General features: G+C 42.4%; 1 protein-coding gene across 4 annotated transcripts in view; it reads right to left on the bottom strand.

Moving 5' to 3' along the window:
* Positions 1–11,467: 11,467 nt before the first annotated feature.
* Positions 11,468–19,118, bottom strand: part of MAST4 (microtubule associated serine/threonine kinase family member 4) — a 452,725-nt gene continuing 445,074 nt past the window's right edge. For all 4 annotated transcript variants that reach the window (XM_073344102.2, XM_073344105.1, XM_073344103.1 and 1 more), the window contains 2 exons: positions 18,626–18,807; positions 11,468–17,786 (listed from right to left, as the gene is read on the bottom strand). In XM_073344102.2, the coding sequence (XP_073200203.2) occupies positions 13,897–17,786; positions 18,626–18,807 (4,072 nt within the window). In that variant the 3' untranslated portion in view covers positions 11,468–13,896. The remainder of the gene's footprint in view (positions 17,787–18,625; positions 18,808–19,118) is intronic.

Genomic DNA, 19,118 nt, shown 5'->3' with positions numbered 1-19,118 from the left:
TTCCTCCAATGCCAGGAAGTGCCCAAAGCTGGAGGTCCTCACTGTTCAAATGAGTTACTCTCCTCAGAGCAGAGAAGTCCTGTGGATCCTTGTCTGTAATGTCCTTTACTGAGGGGCTAGAGAGAACTCAGTCACTCACAGGTTAATTTTTCAGCCCAGCTTCCCACTTCTCAGCTCCTGCTTCCACTCCCCAGGCAAGCAGCACCTTTCCCTCTCCCTCTTAGGGCGGACCAGGGAGAGCTAAGCATGTTCTCTTGTGGCTCACAGCCTGCACAACTTCCCTGCTTCTGGCATGTTGCAGGTTCTCCCAATGCAACCTGCCTCCCATCTATTGGTTCATGGACTGAGGGAGGGGCCAGGAACATGCAGCAAAAAGAGATGGGTCATGTCAAAAGGTCAGGACAAGTGAAGAGGGAGGGAGATTCCTGTGTGGGGACCATCTCCACCAAAACCTCACCTTGCCATTCAAGCAGCCAGAAATTCTCCTTTCTCCCCAGGACCACTCCTCAGCTGAATGATCACAGATATCAGTCGCACTTACATAGCACCTTTTGTCAGAGGAACTCAGAGCACTTTGCGAAGTTGGGTTAGTCTCACTTCCCCTTGACAGATGCATGAACAGAGGCAGAGAGGTTAAGTAACTGGCCTCAGGTCACATAATGTGTCAGTGGCAGAGGTGAGGAAAGTATCCAGATACCATCAATCCCAGTTTTTCTTCTCAGTTTTGATTTCAATGCTCTGCAGTGCACTATTGTAGTGGCATGGGCAGTGGGATGGGATAGTTGCTCAAGTACCCAGGGTCCAGAGTAGGATTGTATTCAGAGCCGTTAGCCTCTCCTGCTTCCTGCACCATTGAGGCTACTCTGCTATTTTTAGTGCACTAGCTTGATCAAAGCTGATGCACATATGTCTACCGAGCTGGAATTTACACCTCCAACTCAAGTGTAGACATGGCCACAGAAAGAATGACAAACTAGCACACAAGAAAGGAAGACCTTAGGGAATAAAAGATGATATTCAGTCCAGGATCATGAATGTGTGTTTGCAACTCTTGATATATTAAAATACCCTCCAAATATTGCAGGCATTTTACCTATTTTTCCAATGTATTAGTAAATTTGCCATTTTTTTTTTTTTATAAATTCTATTGGGTACCTAACTTCAAAATGTGTTTTCTACATTGCAAAAAGATGCATGCTAGGTTAATAAGTAAAAGGATTTTTTGGGGACAGGGGAGGGACATGCATGGATCCAATCTGTGGTATGTAACCTATCATTTAAATCAGCTTCTGTACAGATGACTGGAGGATAGCTAATGTGATGCCAATTTTTTAAAAAGGTTCCAGAAGTGATCCCAGCAAATACAGATGTGTAAGCCTAACTTCAGTACCAGGCAAATTGGCTGAAACTATAGTAAAGAACAGAATTATCGGACACATAGATGAACATGATTTGTTGGGGAAGAGTAAATATGGCTTTTGTAAAGAGAAATCATACCTCACCAATCTATTAGAATTTTTTAAGGGGTCAACAAACATATGGACAAGGGTGATACAGCGTACCTGGACTTTCAGAAAGCCTTTGACAAGGTCCCTCACCAAAGGCTCTTAAGTAAAGTAAGCAGTCATAGGATAAGAGGGAAGGTTCTCTCATGGATTTGTAACTGGTTAAAAGACAGGAAACAAAGGGTAGGAATACATGGCCAGTTTTCAGAATGGAGAGAGTTAAATAGTGGTGTAGCCTGAGGTCTGTACTGGACCCAGTCCTATTCAACATATTCATAAATGATCTGGAAAATGGGGTAAAACAGTGAGACAGCAACATTTGCAGACAATACAAAATTATTCAAGATAGTTAAGCCCAAAACTGACTACGAAGAGTTATAAAGGGAGCTCACAAAACTGGGTGACTGGGCAACAAAATGGCAGATGAAATTCAATGTTGATAAATGCAAAGTAATGCACATTAGAAAACAGAACCCCAGCTATACATATAAAACGACGGGGTCTAAATTAGCTGTTACCACTCAAGAAAGATCTTGGAGTCATTGTGGATAGTTCTCTGAAAACATCCACTCAATGTGAAGCAGCAGTCAAAAAAGCTAATAGTATGTTAGGAATCATTACAAAAGGGATAAAAAGACAGAAAATATCATAATGCCTCCATATAAATCCAGGGGATGGATCACTTGATGATTACCTGTTCTGTTCATTCTCTCTGAAGCACCTGGTGTTGGCCACTGTCGGTAGACACGATACTGGGCTAGATGGACCATTGGTCTGACCCAGTATGGCCATTGTTACGTTCAAACACCCTCTGCTCCTGACAGACTTGGACATGAAAGTCTGCAAGGACTCTGGGTCTTCCCTATTTTCTGAACAAATCTTTGGTCCTTGGTTCTCATCTCTTTGATCCATTTTGCCATTTGGACTCCTCTGTTGTCTCAGGAATATGCCTTGCAATTGGTCTATATATTTGGCCTACCTGGTCAGCACCACCCCTTGTTAACAGGGAGTATGAACAAAACAAGGCCTGAAAGCCCAATCACATGCTCCACAGAAACAGAACTAAACAGAACGTTAAAATGCCAGACCTGCCCCAGGGCCTGAAAGCAGAATCCTCACAAGGTTGCAGCTACAGATATTATCATTTAAAAAGGCAGAGAATATTTTATCACATATAATTATATTTCTCTTGATTTAAAAGGGAAGACGGCTGTATTCTTATTCACACGATTATTGCCTTTTGGTGGGGTTGGCTTTTATGGAGCATTGATCTCTGAAAAAAATATAGAGAATTTAATTAGTAAATGAATATATAAATACATCATAATATTGAGAAGTCGGACTAAGCCTTGGAAGGATTTATAATTAACTTAAATTGTAAATGGGGAGTGGCTGGACTAACGTTCCACTAAAGCCATATCACCACTTCAGTTTTCTCCAACCTTAGTATCTGAATGTTCATAGAATCATAGAATAACAGAGTTGGAAGGGATCTCTGGAGGCCATCTAGTCCAACCCCCTGCCCAGAGCAGGACTAATCCCAACTAAATCATCCCAGCCAGGGCTTTGTCAAACCTGACCTTAAAAACTTCTTAGTCCAGATGCTGGATGGGCGGAGATCAGTGTTGTTGGCAGCCTTTGTGTCAGCTGTGCTGGTAAATGCCAACAATTTCCCTTTGTGGAAGTGCAGAAAAGGAAACTAAAGGATGTAAGCAAAATGAGATGAGATGCCTAGTAGGTTCATGTGCATTCAGATACCCTGAATGCTCATGGAGCTGATGGCTATTTCATAGTGGGACTGGGGTCTGTACTTCTAGTGCATGGCCTTTTCTAGTGAGCTCTGCAAAGTTCAGAAAAGACTTAGCATTACTTAATAGTGTTGAATTAGGGAGTTTCTGCTTTACTTTATCACAGGTTACTAAATCCAAACAGCAATAGTTAGGAGTTAATATTTATACTTGGCCCAAAGCCTGACAAGTACTAGGTGTGTCTATTAGTGGCTAGAATGCAAGTTTTTGCACCAGTGCTTCCATAACAACTCAACCCTGTTGTAAAGAGCCAATCCCCTCTAAAGCTGTGCACTGTTCTCTTTCCACAGAAATGTATATACACTGTATGGAACAAAGGCTCTCAGTTGTGATGAATGGAATGTTGCATTTACTCTATGCATGGGAGCTGAGTTCTTCTTTGAACACTCTATACAGTTCAACTTCAGCTATTATCCCAGAGGCTTTTCCTTGAATGTTCTCCCTATAAAGTCTAAGACAGTTAATGTATTGAAGATCACCACTGAGTTGGAAAGTTTCCACTCCATTCGCGAGACTTACAAGATAGAAGAGAAAACATTGATAATATTTCTCTCCCTTTTGTAGCAGGTACCAAGTTTGGCTCGTGTAAGTCTACAAAATGGAGACTCTTGTAGCTCTTTAAAATGTCTGCACTTCACGTATACAGATTGACCTACAACTTCCCTCACATATTATACAGCCCCCAACCTATTTAACTTAGATAAACAATTATCTGACGGCATCCCTATTTTAAACATGAAAGCCACGTTGAAAATCGCACAGTAGGCAATTTTTGATGTCTGCTGTCCATTTCACAGCTGTGTATATCACTGCCATATCTTGGTTATGATAACATAGCATGTCCATACACTAATGTCAATTGTTTTTATACATTACAAGTTGTTGCTGTCAGAGGCAAGCTATCCAATGTAAAAATGACCTAGTGAGCTGACCCTGTCATGCATATGGTATTTGTATAGACAGAAACAGCAGAACAGGCAGCCTCCATCAAAACGATGCTTGCACCCAGAGTGATCTAAGACAGAAAAAATGTCTTGGGGCAAACCATGTCTATGCAAAGCCCCCTTTAACACTGGATTGGGTATTTGCCTGGTCTGCAAATAATTCTTTGCAGTGTGGTTGGAGCCAGGACCTGAGGAAGAGCTCTGTGTAAGATCGAAAGCTTGTCTCTTTACCAACAGAAGTTGGTCCAATAAAAGATATTACCTTACCCCCGCCCCCTATTTGAAAAACAATTGCTCAATTGACCGGACAAACATTGGTCAATAATGTCAAAAATGGTCAAATATTGTACAGCACTGGTTTATTAGAAGAGTAAGAGTAAGACTTTATGGTTGCCAGTAGGCTTAGCCTTAGATAGATACTTGTGGCTAATTACAACAAACATTTAACTGAGTAATTTAAACTCACAATAATGGAAACACAATGAAATGAAGTGCTAGAAAAATGAAAGAAGCATGATGCAACCAAAAAGGGAGGCCACCAGCTACAGCAGGGCATTCTTGCTGGAATATTGAACAATATTTGACAGTGGCCAAATAATAGGTGGTCAATTTACATGATTTGACTGACTTGTCAAGCCTACATCAGCATATCTTTGAGAACAGTGCAAAGCGAGCTACATAAAACCCAGAAACTGCTGAACTTTCACTAGCTGATTCAAGGCACATCTTCCAAAACAGAATTGGTTCAATACAGTAAGCTCTGCAATTATTTATTTGTATTACCATAGTGCCTAGGAGCCCCAGTCATGGACCACTATGTTAGGGGCTGTATAAACACAGAACACAATGATGGTCCCTGCTCCAAAGACCTTACAATCCAAGTCTAAGACAAGAGTTAACGGTTACAAATAGGGGAGTGAAAGGAAGATGACGACAGTACTGGCCAGCACGACAGGCAGCGGTCTTAGCATATCAGCCGCCTAACCGTTGTCACATTTTTTGAAGTCATCACAGCAAAGAAGAATTTTAAGGAGGGATTTGAAGGAGGACAATGAGAAAACATTGTGCATGTTTATGGGGGTGCAGCAGGAGAAAACATGAAGGTGCCTGCTTGAAAATGTAAGTGGAAAGAAAGATGCATCTCGAATAATTTATTCTCTACAACAGTTTGCTACAGAAGTGATCTACAAACAGTGGAGTCAAAAGTGAACAGAGCAGCATTACGGCATGTGAAAGCATTGTGCCAAGGTTTCCGAAACATTTCTGCTGACATACCTCAGTTGTCAAACTGCAGCTCGGCAAGTATCAACTACTCACCCTGCCTGGGACCCAAAACTGTAGCATCAGCACTCTTATTCCAGCATGCATCACCGTGCCTTCTGCAACACCGCCTCACCTTGAAAGAGGAACTTTAGGCTCAAACCTTGCTCAGCTCCCAGAGACAAAATCTCCAATGTGATCCCCTTTGTAGCTGCAGAAACCCGACCCAGTCTCCTAGGGCCATGAGCAGAGCTAAACTTCAACCACTTACAAGTCAACTAAGAAACAAAAAGTCAGCAAAGAAGGTAAAAAACTGAAAATGAGCAAAAATAATTTAACAAGAATTAAGTGTACCAGGATGCTTGGAGGGCCAGGTGACCTAGTGGATGGTGTGCCTGACTTCCAGTCCCTTGTTTCCCTGGGTCAAGGTGTCTCAGTTTTTCAGGCAGTGGGGGGGTAGAGAGACCTAGGATCTCCCACTCCACCGGGTCCCAGCCCAGGACCTTGTGAGAGTCAACAGAAGGGGGGCTGAACAGGGGGCACTGCAAGCAGGGGGAGAGAACGTGCTCCCTGGGGGCTGCCTTGGCTTCTTCCTTTCAGGCAGCTAGCTCCTGCCTCTTCACCAGTCAACCCTGAACTGGCCCAGGCTCTCTCCTTTTCTCCCCACTCCAGGCCTGTGGTTGGCTGCAGGTATAACGAGGTGGGGCTAGCTGGGCCCACAGGCGCTCCTTAACCCCTGCTGAGCTGGCAAGCAATTTCTCCACTTCATCAAATGAACATATTTGCTCTCTCTGGGAGATCTGTGCTTCTCCAAGTACAATACAATACACGTCTCCGCCACGTTACCATCTCACTTCTTTTTTATTTTTATCCCACCTTGGTCTGCTGTCATTTTTGTTTTCTCTTTTATTTAATTTAGAATGTGAACTCTCTGAGCAGGGCCTTTGCTTTTTTATTTGCCTGTCAAGCACCATTCACACCTAGAAGTTACACAAATAATAAAGGTGAACAGCATACGTTGCTCATTACTAGGTATGCAAATCCTAAATATACAGATTGGACTGCCCCTTCTGAAGGAATATTTTTATATGAACACAATGCAGCACAAAGCACTGATTATATACAGGGAAATTCAAAGTCTAAAGGTTTAGTTTTTTGGGGATTACTTAGTGAGGATATAAATCAACAGAAAGTGACATTGGATTTATCTTTCTTTATAGGATTTATTTTACCCAGTAGAGCTCTGATCTGATGCAGCACTTGGTTTTCAGTCAGATTTTGCTTTTATCTCTTATTTTTTAAACACAGCTGGAGAGGTGACACACAAAGAGATTAAGTGAATTGCCTGAGGTGAATGATGTCTGATGGATTTGAACTCAGGACCATCCTGGCTCCCAGCTCACCAATGTAAACAACATTACAATACAAGTACAAACCTTACAGTGACTTGCAATGTAGTTTTTGAAGTCATTATTTAGATGGGAAATGAACCTAAACTGCTTGTAACTAACAAGTTGAGTTTCTGAGATTAGGGAGTAAATTGTTAGATTTAAAGTAGCAGTTCCCTTTACTCCACATTGAAAAACCAGCAATGCTCAGAGCAAAGTTCTTCCTTCCCCATCTTTGGCTAGGAAAAGGCTGATGCTCTAACCAAACTGCAGACCTCCATGGCAAGATGCAGGCCAATTTCTCGAGTGAATAACTTAAAAATAAAGTGTGTGTGTGTTCATCCCTTTCTTTCCATCACCAAGCTTGTCCATGCCTGGGACTGAACCCACCTTGACCAGTCACACTTCTGATTCTGGGCCAGCCACTCAGACCATGATACTCTCCCATCTGAATCCCTCCACTAGTTTCCTCTGGTCTTCTGATTCAAGTACAAGCTTCATGCCTACACCTTCAAGATGCTATATTACACACCATTGCTACCTGCACTTCTGCCCTTGTTTCTTCCTATTCTTCCCTAGCCCTGCCAGAGCCTCGCCTCCCACCTTGCTGTACCTATAGCCTTCTCTAGTCATTGTTGTGCTGTCATCTAGGCTCCCTCCTTTAACCTGACCTCTATATTCTGGTGTTACCTATCAGCCTCCCGTCATTCAAATCCCTCAAACACACTTCTGCTGAGCTTATCAATGCAAACGTACCCACAGCCTGGAAGAAATGCTGTTACGCACCTGTTGAAACATGCAGCGTGCCCTCCTTCTGGTTATCTAGGGCAGATTATCTGCTCATTTAATCACTGCCAAATTCTCTGCAGCTCCCAGTGTGACATCTGTACAAATTATTTTACTAATTTATTATCTATCATTTGTATATGGGGCTAAGTACCATAGGCGCTGACTCCATGGGTGCTCCAAGTCCGGAAAAAAATTAGTGGGTGCTTAGCACCCACCGGCAGCCAAATCCTCCCCCTTCCCCCAGTGGCTCCGATCCACTGGTGGCCCCACCGATCAACTCCTACCCCTCCCTCCCAATGCCTCCCACCCACCACTATCAGCTGTCCCGCGGTGTGCAGGAGGTGTTGGGGGGGAAGGAGAAGTGGGAGAAGTGGGGGGGTGGTGCACTTGGGGGAGAGGGCAGAACTGGGTGGGAAGAGGTGGGGCAGAGTGGGGGCTTGAGAACCCCAGGGCCTTGAGGAAGCCAGCGCCTGTGCTAAGTACCTGTTTTGAAAACACTGTGTGCATTTCGTGCTGGTGAAAAGCATTGAATAGAGGCTAATTTCCCTTTCACACTTTTCCAGAGCTCCCCTGAGCAGCTGGGAGCAGGTGTGGGGAGTGTGGCACTGCACCCCAATATTCTTCACAGTGATATTATTATGATATGAGTATGATGTATTTTATGCAAGATAAGTTATGTGAGATGTCATTGGAAAGGTTATGGTTTGTGGAATAGAATTATCCTATTTGTATGCACGTATCATTTTTGTATCCAAAGTTTTCAGTATTTCAAAATGTTGTTACACCTGGGCAACTCCCACTAGGCAAAATGCTCTCAGTCTAGATGGCTGACTGGGAAGGGCCAATTCAGGTTAATGAGCCATTAAAAAGAAACAGGCCTTAGGGGAAGCTTATCTCCCACCTGGGGAGCCTTCCTGAGGCTATAGACAGCCTCCGAGTTATGGCTACTGTGACACTACAGGGACGAGTGACCAGTTCCCCTGGTGCTGAACTCCATCTTGGGATGTCAGTATTTTTCCACTGACTGGTGTGGGAACCAAGATTTGAAACAAAGGGCTCTCACCATGGCTAAAGGGATTTTTAGCCTCTGAATGGAACACCTGGGGATTCCGATGGGTAAGCAAGTGCAGCTTGCCCCTTAAGAATCTGCAGTCTGCTTATATCATCACTTTGGGTGAGAATCTGCTATTCATAATCAATCTATTTAGTATATTAAGATTAGTTTGTGTATTTTTGTTTATTTGCTAGGTAATCTGCTTTGATCTGTTTGCTGTCCCTTATAATCATTTAAAATCTCTCTTTTGTAGTTAATAAACTTATTTTTGCTTTATCTAAAACCAGTGCGTGGAAATTATAACTCAGGGAGACAAACCTGTTGCATATTCCTCTCCACATTGAGGGAGGGGGTAAATTTTAAGAGCTTATGCCATACAGTTCCCTGTGCAGCACAGGACGGTATAATTTTGGGTTTACACTGCAGAGAGGGTGCGTGTCTTAGGAATTGGGAGGTGCCCTAGCTGAAGCCTTCCCATGCAGGGGCTGGTTAAAGAGCCTGCCTGTGTGTGTACTGCAGCTGGGTATGTCCCTACCTGCATGTATGCTGGTGAAAGTGCAGGCTGAAGCCTGCAGGTCTTGTAAGCTTGTCAGAGCAGTACAGTGTAGAAGGGAGCCCAGGCTGCTGGGTCGGGGGGGCTCAGTGGTACCCCACTTCCAGGTGGCGCCCTGGGGGAGGAAGGAGAGCCTATAACTCAGGTCACTTCACTTGTGTTGCCAACTCTCATGGTTTCTTTTGTGAGCAATAACCTATGATTCCCACTCTCCTCCCTCCAGCTTCTCATCTGACATTATACGGACCCCTCCTCCTCTCTGCTAGCTAGGAACGCTGGAGACAATACTGGGAGAGGCAGAGAGCAGCCTACTTGGCAAGTGCAATCACCACCCATGGTGGCGACAAGTCTGACCGGCAGCTTCTACCTTTCTGCTTGCTCAGAGTCCAGCATGGCATTTAGTGTAGGTCATGGGTGACCATTCCAATATTAGGGGCTTTGTCTTATATAAGACTATTACACCACAACCCCGATTTTTCAGACTTGCTATCTGGTCATCCAAGGGGTGGCCTACACGTATGTCAAGCAAGATGCTGGACACTTGGGAGATTTGTCAAAGAGCTGTAGATCAGCGACTGTCTTCCTATGTATTTTGTACAGTCCTCGTTTAACCAATAACTATATCGCTATAATGACACTGACACCTGGTTTTGTAGGGGGGAAATAACTGAGGGAACAATGCAGTTTTGACTTAATAGCAGCAATAATGAGGGTCAGGCATTTCCTAACAACTGATGATCAGCTGTGTTCAAGTCATCCCACTGTCCAAATCTGGAGAATACCACTGTCTCAATGAACCACCCTCCTTGGAGCAATAAAGATCAGTGTACCCTTTTCCGTAATGCCCTTTACTGAGGGGCTGGACAGGACTCAATCACTCCCAGGCTAAGGACTCAGCCCAGCAGGAGCCCCACCCGCTTTCCACTTCTCCTACAAACAGTACCCTTCTCTCTCTCTCTCTCGCCCTAAGGGGCCAGGAATGCTAAGGATGCTCCCGCATGGCTCACAGCCCCCTCAGTCCCTCTACTTCTGTTCTCACTCTCATAATAAAAGAATCAGGGGACATTCAATGAAATTAAAAGATGGGAAGCTCAATAAACAACACAAGAGAATACTTCTGCACACAGCCTATGATTCAGCCGTGGCACACGCTGCCACAGGAAATTGTTGAGGCCAAGAACTTAAGATTCAAAGAGGGATTGCATATTTACACAGACATCAGGTATATCCAGAGTTACTGTAATTAAAGATAACATTTTGGAAGGGATATTGAAACTTGTGCTTCAGGGCTTTCTCCAGTCTCTATCAGATGAGAACAAATACCACATGTATGCAGTGGAGGGTTCTTACACCTTCAATTGAAGCATCTGTTCCTGGCCACTGTCAAGAGACAGGACACTGGACTATGTAGATCTTGGGTCCAGATACAGTACAGTAAATCAGTCATACGTCCCATGAGGAGGGGTTCCCACTGTCAGACCCGGGGATGGCTGAGAGCGGGAGGGAAAGAAATCCTGACATTTGAGAAATTTATCGCGAGATCACGAGTCAGACTAATTTTACTTAGAAATCACATCTCTTGCAATTAATTCACGAGAGTTTCACACTTCACAGATGAGAAAACTGAGGCAGAGTGGTCACCTAACCAGCCCCAGCTCACATGGCATGTCAGCGGCAGAGTTAGGGAGATCACCCAGAGAAACTGAATCCTAATCCCCTTCTCTAACCACTATTCCAGTGAGTCTCAAACTTTTGTACTGGTGACCCTTTTCACATAGCAAGTCTCTGAGTGTGACCCCCCCCTTATAATTAAAAACACTTTTTTTATATATTTAACACTATTATAAACAAAGTGGTTTTGTGGTGGAGGCTGACAGTTCATGATCCCCCACATAATAACCTCATGACCCCTTGAAGGGTCCTGACCCACAGTTTGAGAACCCCTGCGCTAGAGCATGCTGCCCCACGCAAAATATTTGGTTAGCCTGTTCCAAAACTGGCTTGGTGATAAGAAAAAACTAACAGAAACAAGTTTAGATCACACCAGAACTTAATAAATTAGAGCATGTGCCATCGAATCACATGTAAATGCAGCGTAGTACAGAACTGCATTGAGTGATGGGCGAAAAGGGGATTAAAGAAATCTAATGACTATCTTTTCATGCTCAATTTTTATTTCAGTTTTATGCAACTGCATAAGTATAAATATTTTTGTTCAATATACAACAATTATGACATCCATAGGGAGTTTCTTAAAGAAAATAAGACTGCAAACACTTTATTGCACAGATCCTAACAAACTGGTTTTGTAAGCTGATAAATCTACAGCAGGAAGTCTACAAAGGAGCACGTCATAATCAACAATCACACAAAGATAGACCATCTAGTACACAGGTGAAAGGATCTCGAACAGTTCACTGGTAAGGTAAACTCCAACAACAGGTACTACATGAACACGAGCTTAAGCACTGTTACGCTTCCAAAATGCAACAAAAAAACCCAACAACAACAAACCCCCAAACAAACAAAACAAAAAACCAACAACCCTTATTTGGCAGAAGTGATAATGCACTATACAAAATATACATAAAAGATACATTTGTAAACAAATAGCTAGGTGTGTTTTAAAGGAAACAAGAGGACAGTTTAAAAATGCAAAAGACTGTAAACTAGGAAATACCTCCCAGCCAGAAATGTCATGATACCTAAGTGCATTAGTGTTTGGTTATAAACAACCGCCAAAGCACAGATATATACTGTAAATGCTGAGACCACTTTCTCTTCAAAATTTTTCAAAACTATTTTCTCCAATTGTATTCTGTGAGAGCACAGAAAAAGAAATGAATGTAATAGCGCAGTGTGAAAAATTAGGAGGACTTGCTGGCAATTTTATCTTTAATTGGAATGAATCTAAACCCAACTAACCAATGGGGGTGGAAAATTAACACACTAGTAGGTGCCTTACAAATCTCCAAGCCTAAATTACACTGTGCTTTGAGGAAAAATTGTATAGCTCTAGAAAGAGAAAGAAATTCCAGAGGAAACTGATAGTAGATTGGCTCTTATATGGATATTTAACACAAATAAGCAAAAATACCATCTTATTGATACCAGTAATTATAAAATACTCATCTGTGTGGATATTTCTGTAGTGCTCCTGTACATATTTCAAACTTTACCTTTTGTCCTTCAAAACAAACCAAATACCTCCGCACTAGAATGACCAGACAAATTCAACATGTTCCACAGTATACAAAATTTAAATAAGGCTTAGCAAAAGTAATAAGGACAGTCACATTCTAGCACCAAATAGCTCCAACACGTCCCTTCGTTACAAAAATGCTGCTTTTTTAAATTACAGTATTTACTTTTTTTTTTTTTGCATACAAATAAAGAGATCATGTTATGAAATGCCCGGAGCTACTCAATGCATTTAGAAATGAATGTGAAACCCAGGGATTACTTGCTAAAAACAGCAAGTTTACTCTACAACATAAGGCCGCAGCTATGTATTAAAATGCATCAGATGTCCTGATCTTTTGTGAAGATATGATGATACTGAAATCACTTTTTTCCTTTTTACCAGACTTGTCATATAAAAGAGAAAAAAGCTAAACTGCACGAAGCTAGTTACTCAAACCTACATACCATGATAATTGATATTCTTTAAATTCATTAAAAAACAGGGATGGGAATAGTACTGCAAGTCATTTGCTTCTACTTGTGCCTCACCTCTATAAAGGCCTGAATTTAAAAGAGCTAAAAGGGAGCCAAGACAGGATTGCAGCAGAAACTAAGCACCCGTGCTTGCAGTTTCAGCCTTGTCTGAAGCAAAGGTCCCAGGTAGCCTCCCTAAAGACAAGATGAGAACATCTGTTTCACCAGATAATGCTACTCAACTGGGTGAAGTGTTAACGAAGGCTTTGCCCTTCACTGTAACTATGCCTATTCTAAATGAGGGGCGGACTGTGCACTGGGGAGATTCGGTTAGGTCTTACATTCGATCCGGTGAAGCAATTAGCCAGATACAGTACTATCAAAATCTGTGGTTATTTAAAATATACATAAAAACCTCACAATAAGCCACCATATTTTTTCTATTGTTTTTAACACTATATAGAATTTTTAACACATAAAAATGTGGCTTATTTTCTTTCCCTTTAAATCAGACCATATTTGTATGTGTTTATCCGAGGTCTGAGTTTCAGTAATTCTGCTTCATATTTGAGTATGGCATATAAGTGGCAAAGCAACTTTCTCTAAAGAAAAGGTAACAGTAAACAATGCAATCAGCAGCAACGTATATATGCTACATTCAAAACCAAACACGTCATGAGATATTTACAGAGAAAATCTTTTTCTCAACAACTCTCAACTGTAAAGGTACTTTTATACAAATACTCTATGGTAACAGTTTTACCGGTTACATTTGGGAAGGCATTTTGAAAAAGGTCCTCTCTTTGTACATGCTACCCCCTCCTGGAGTGGCATGAAAGCTTTGCTGTGTAAAGATACCACACAGTGCTGGTTTCAGAAGGTAGTCAAGTCACAAACAATTTTCAGTTAAAGTCTAAGTCATATCCGCCAAGTTACTGCTATTGAGAGGACTTTTTGTGAGGACTGCTCCATGAAGCATCCTTTCCTCGCCTCTGCCGCACTGAGTCTTTATCAGATGAAAGTGCATTAGGACCATCAGGGGTGGTTACTGACCTGGGTAAATCTTTACCTACATTCTGTTTTTTCGCAGCAGGAGGCTGAGCTTGAATGGCATCTTTTCCCTTTACATCCACAGTGTTGATTGCAGAAAGAGGCTTTTCTTGATTTCCAGGTTTACTTCCAAGGTTTGAAGCAGGATGAAGGGCTTCTACTGGAACAGCAGAGCTATGCAAGGTCAACAGTGAAACGCTCTTTGTGATTTCTCTTTTACCATCCTCTGTAGAAGAGGTGGCTTGCTTTTCCAGTTCCTTGCAGCTGGTGACAGGAAGCTCTGGTGAGCCTGTTTTAACCTTGGTTGAAGTCACATCATTGTTTGCTGAAGACAAACGAGATGCTTCTTGCCTACATTCCGGGAAGTTGGGTGGACAAATCAGCTGCTTTGATGGAGTTACAGCTGAATGACATGAATTCTGCACAGTGGAAGCTGATAAAAGCTTTGCTGTAATCTGCTTGTTCGCATCTGTTAACTGTTTTTGATTAACTTGTCCCTTCCCTTTTGAATCTGGAGAGCCTTTGCTAACTATGGCTGCCTTTTCTGCTACTTTCCCCCTGTCACAGTTAAGGAAAAGTCTGGGCTCCAATTTCCCATTGTCACTCTGAACATAAAGTGCTTCAGTGCATTTTTGTCCTTCAGGTCTTTTGTCTGCAGTGATGGCCTGATTACTGGGGCCCTTGTCTGCCAGTTTGTTCAATAAGAGACAGTCTTTCACAGTGGAAAACTTTGGAGGCATGTTTTGCTTTTCACTTACGTAGAGTTGCTTTTGATCAGCAGTCTCACTGAAGCTTGCTGTTTCCTGACTTAGAAAATGCTTGGAGTTTTCTGGGCCTGCTGGTGCATGGCCGTTACAAGAGGATTTAGGTTTGGTTTCAGGAGTGCTGCTATTGATTTGGATTGAAGGTGCTGACCCACGTTCCAGACCCAGAGGCTTTTCTACCTGAACATGCTCATTGCTTAGTTTTCTCTGAGAAAGTGGAACAAAAGCAAGAGAATCCTGCACATTTTTATTGGCATGTTTCCCATCTTTCCGAGAGCCAGCAGAGGGCTGAATAACTGTTTCTTTTTCTTTTATGTTTGCAGTGTACTGTTTTTGTGCAAATGTGAATTTGTCACAGTGCTTAAATTTAGAGGAACAAGTTTCAGTTATTTGCCTGGATTTATTATTACTGCTTTCCATGCAGGCTGAACCAGCTTTGACTTGCTCTTGAACACCTAAATGCACATGAGCATCTATTACACAGTTTCTGTTTACAATTTCTCTTACAGAAGGGGAACCTGAAGAGCTAAATTGCTGCCTAGTTATCAGGTTGGGTAGCTCTCTCTCCGTAGTTTGAAGCTGTGTATTGCTGGACTGTTTCTGATCTTTCTTTCTCAAATCTTTGGAGTTGTCCTTCTGCACACAGGAACACACAAGTGATTTCTCACTTTTAGTATTAGACTCTACTGATTGTTGTACAGGCCTTTTGGGCAAAGACATTTCACTCTTTGAGTCCATCACTTTCTGCTTGTTCATGTCCCTCTCTACAGAAGTACCAGCAGGGGTAATGTCATCTTTGGCAAATTGTTTTGGTAGATCTTTGCCATCTTTAGACTCCACCTTAGAGCCAGCTGCCTGCACTCTCGTTGTTCCATGTGTTTGAAGGGGAATGGCAAAGTCAGCAGAGTTTCTCTGAATGGTTTTGGAGTTGCTTGTTTTAAAAGCATCTGGGGTAGATTTCTTGACAGATGAATCTCTGATCCCCTCGGCCTTCGCAGGGAAAGATTCGTAATTTCTTTGTGCCTCCGGGTACTTGACAGGCAACTCCTTTTGGGTTTGCCTCTCTTTTGCTGCAGTTTTTTCAGGTGTGCCTGGGACTGTGGAAGGTGTGGCAGATGCCAGGGCAGTGTGGAGACACTGATTTTGGACGGTGTGTAATTTTGCCTCAGTCGCATGGTCCTTCTGTTTTGAATGGGAAGCCTCTCTCTTTTGATCAACTTCTCTGACAGAAATGTTGCATGTAGCAGCTGGGCTGGAAATCTTTTTTCCTGTTTCTAGTTCAGAGGTCACAGGGGTTGTTGGTGCATTTTGAAAACTGTTGCTTGACTGTGAAAATTGGGGCTCTAGTAGATTAGATTTATTAGACTTTGAACGGGGTGACACTACCTCTTTCTGACAGGATGTCTCCTCCTTTACACCATTGAATTGAGATACCAGAGGCATGGAGGAACCCACATCATTGCTGGTGTTTTGACTTTCTGGTAGCAGGCATGAAGGCAGTTCTGTCTTTGAAGCCTGTGGCCCAGACAGTAAGGCAATGTCTAAAGTGCCTTCAATTGGTTTCAAACAAGAAACCGATCTCCCTTCTAGTTTATACTCGGATGGACTTTTTCTGGCAGGAGTCTCAGTAGAAATCAGGGCTGATTTTTCCACACCCGTTTCCACTCGGCCATTCAAGGCTTTGAGAGGAACAAAAGAAACTGAGCTAATCTGAGCAGCATGTGCACTACTAATAAATGCTCTGCTATCAGCAACTGTAGTGGAATCCTGCTGTATATTGATGGGTCTGACTGTGTTAAGTTGAAGGCATTCATGAACATTTGATGTCAGTTTGGGCTTTAACACTGGACAGAGACTGTCACCTTTTTCTTCAAAGGACATTTTCTTTCTGAGATAATCAATATTTGCAAGCTTACCATCTATTCTTTCAAATTTGACAAATTCTTTTGTTGGTGCATTTTTATCTGTGTTTTCTCCCTTTCCATTTAGCAGCCTGTCAGATGAGTGAGGTAGCACATCTTGCAATGTACATGGAGGGGAAATTCTTTTGAAGTCATAAGAGAGATGACTGAGTTCATGAAGAGGAGGCCCATGACATGGCATGTGTGTATCTAAAGGAACGGAGTCATTTGGTCTCATGTTTGCATTCTTGTGAAGGGTGTCTTTGAGTATGCCACCTACTGATGGAGTCTCCAGAGCAGTAATTTTAGTTTCAAAGTGATTTGATCTTTCCAAAGCCTTCTGAAATGTTTTTTTGTCTCTTTCTTCCAGTCTTAAGGTAGCAGGATTTTCTGATTCACCACAAGGCTCATGTATAGTGCTTGCTTTCTGCAGACAATCTTGTTTCTCAGCAAGATCTTGCTTTTTCATAACTATCTTGACCTTTAATTTCTCTCGATCCAGCTCATCAACGGACTCTTGCCTACCCAACTTTCTGCAGACAGGGCGTTTCAGGCAGCCTTGCTCTGCAGGTCTGACTCGGGTGAGTGATGGTACATCACACACGTTCTCCTCCAGGCTCTGAAGAGTTATTTCTCTTTGGGACAATTCCCTATTCACCTCTTCTTGAGTCACTTCCAGACTGTGTTTGCGTGAACATAAGTGTTTCTTGTCACAACCATACGAAGGCGCAAGTTTCTCTTCAGACTGGACCCTCTTTAGCAGTGGAGACCTGGGTGGCTCGGCACTCTTTGGCCTCACTATATGTCTTACAATAGTTGGAGGGGAGTGCATCTTGCTAGGGAATGCCTGAACTATTTTTGAATTTCCAATTGAATGCCCCAGTAAAGGTGATGGAGATCGTTGAGGGGATGGTGGCTGGGGTGTTGGAGAAGGTGTTCGTGCCAAAGGGGAGAGAGGAATGCTGCCAGCTGACTTGCGTCTTCCTGACCGGTATCTTTGTCCACCAAGCTTTGGACCCAACCCGTGAAGAGTGCTGGGTCTTATGTGACCTGAGCCAGCTGGAGAATTGGGTGCACTTGAGCTAGGCGAGCTGCTCTGGGAGGAATTGGTACCTAAAAAAGAAAAATATAAAACTAGGAAAGTTCTTCAGCTCTTGTCTCTAACAACTAACACGGACGCAGCACACAAAAAATGTACTGATAAGCATTTGTTCTATTTGCCAAAGCATTCCATGGTTTGGTAGGCTGTATGTTACTGGACTATAAAATAACATTACTCTTATAAACATGTTTTTTCCCTTATATTTAAATTAGCAATTATTTTCTGCCATTTCAAAGAAAAGTTCCAAGCTTTCAGATGATTTACACCTTCAGCAATGGATAGGAAGCAAAAACACCACTCATTTTTACTGTTGCTAAAATCATGAGAGAACTAAAGTGGGGCTAGGGCAGGGGAAAATCTAGAAATCAGAATGATGTGACATTTAAAGTCTACTGTATCTCTATGCCCATCCATCTTTCCAATGGTAATCCACATTTATTATACCCCACACACTGGTCTCATGATCTAGCCATGTTTTTTCCAATGTAATTTTCATTCCTTTATTAGTAATATTCTCTCAACTAGTTTTAATTTTTCCAGAGGTAGTTTCTAGACATGATTTATGCATTCTTTACGTTTTATTTTCTATTAATTTTCTATTTTAAAAAAACGATCAATAATAAAATTTTGTACACAAACGTACCACACAGTTTCCTTTTAAGTGCTTCTGTGCCATACTAAAATCTTTGACTTAGTTTCATGGTTTTTCTTAATCCAAATGAAATCAAACTATTCAAAGTGTCTTGGATTTCACATAGCTGACTATTCTCATTTGGAATTCAGTACAGACTTAGCTTCATGAAGGTGGCACATATTTCCATTTCCCTTAATTTTCTCCCCAACAACTCACCGGATGGGAAATCAGGAGTGGAGCGGTAGCTTGGGGTAGGAGACCTGGGAGACAAGCTGTGAGTTGGGGAGCCAGGCAAGCTCTCTCCTGATGAAAGGGATCGGTTAAGGCAGGAGAAACTTCGGCTCGTGTGAAGAAGGGGAGAGGGCTGCTTGGCTAGCTTTTTGAAGAGAGACCTCCTCCTAGTGTGAGAATGGTACAGAATTCATCAGGAGAGACGCTGCACAAATCATCATCCCAGCAGGAGCTCTTAATGCTGGCTTTTAATAACATCCCCATTACCTTCCCCAAAAGTGAATTGTACAAAACTGTAGAACTGCTAAGGCTTTAGAAAACAGGATGAATTGCAGACAGATGGGATAGAAAACGTGACCACAATCTACCATCTCTAAAAATTACTCACTACACTTCCAAAGAAAGTTTGAGTTACATATAAATGAGTGTAAAATCTGGTATATTATTCCTTTGTTTCCTTAGTTTAAGACCATACCAA

The sequence above is a fragment of the Lepidochelys kempii genome, chromosome 5 (assembly GCF_965140285.1).
Source record: "Lepidochelys kempii isolate rLepKem1 chromosome 5, rLepKem1.hap1, whole genome shotgun sequence".
In the NCBI taxonomy this organism is placed as follows: Eukaryota; Metazoa; Chordata; order Testudines; family Cheloniidae; genus Lepidochelys; species Lepidochelys kempii.
Note: the sequence above shows the minus strand (reverse complement) of the source record. Positions and strands in the feature narration are given on the sequence as shown.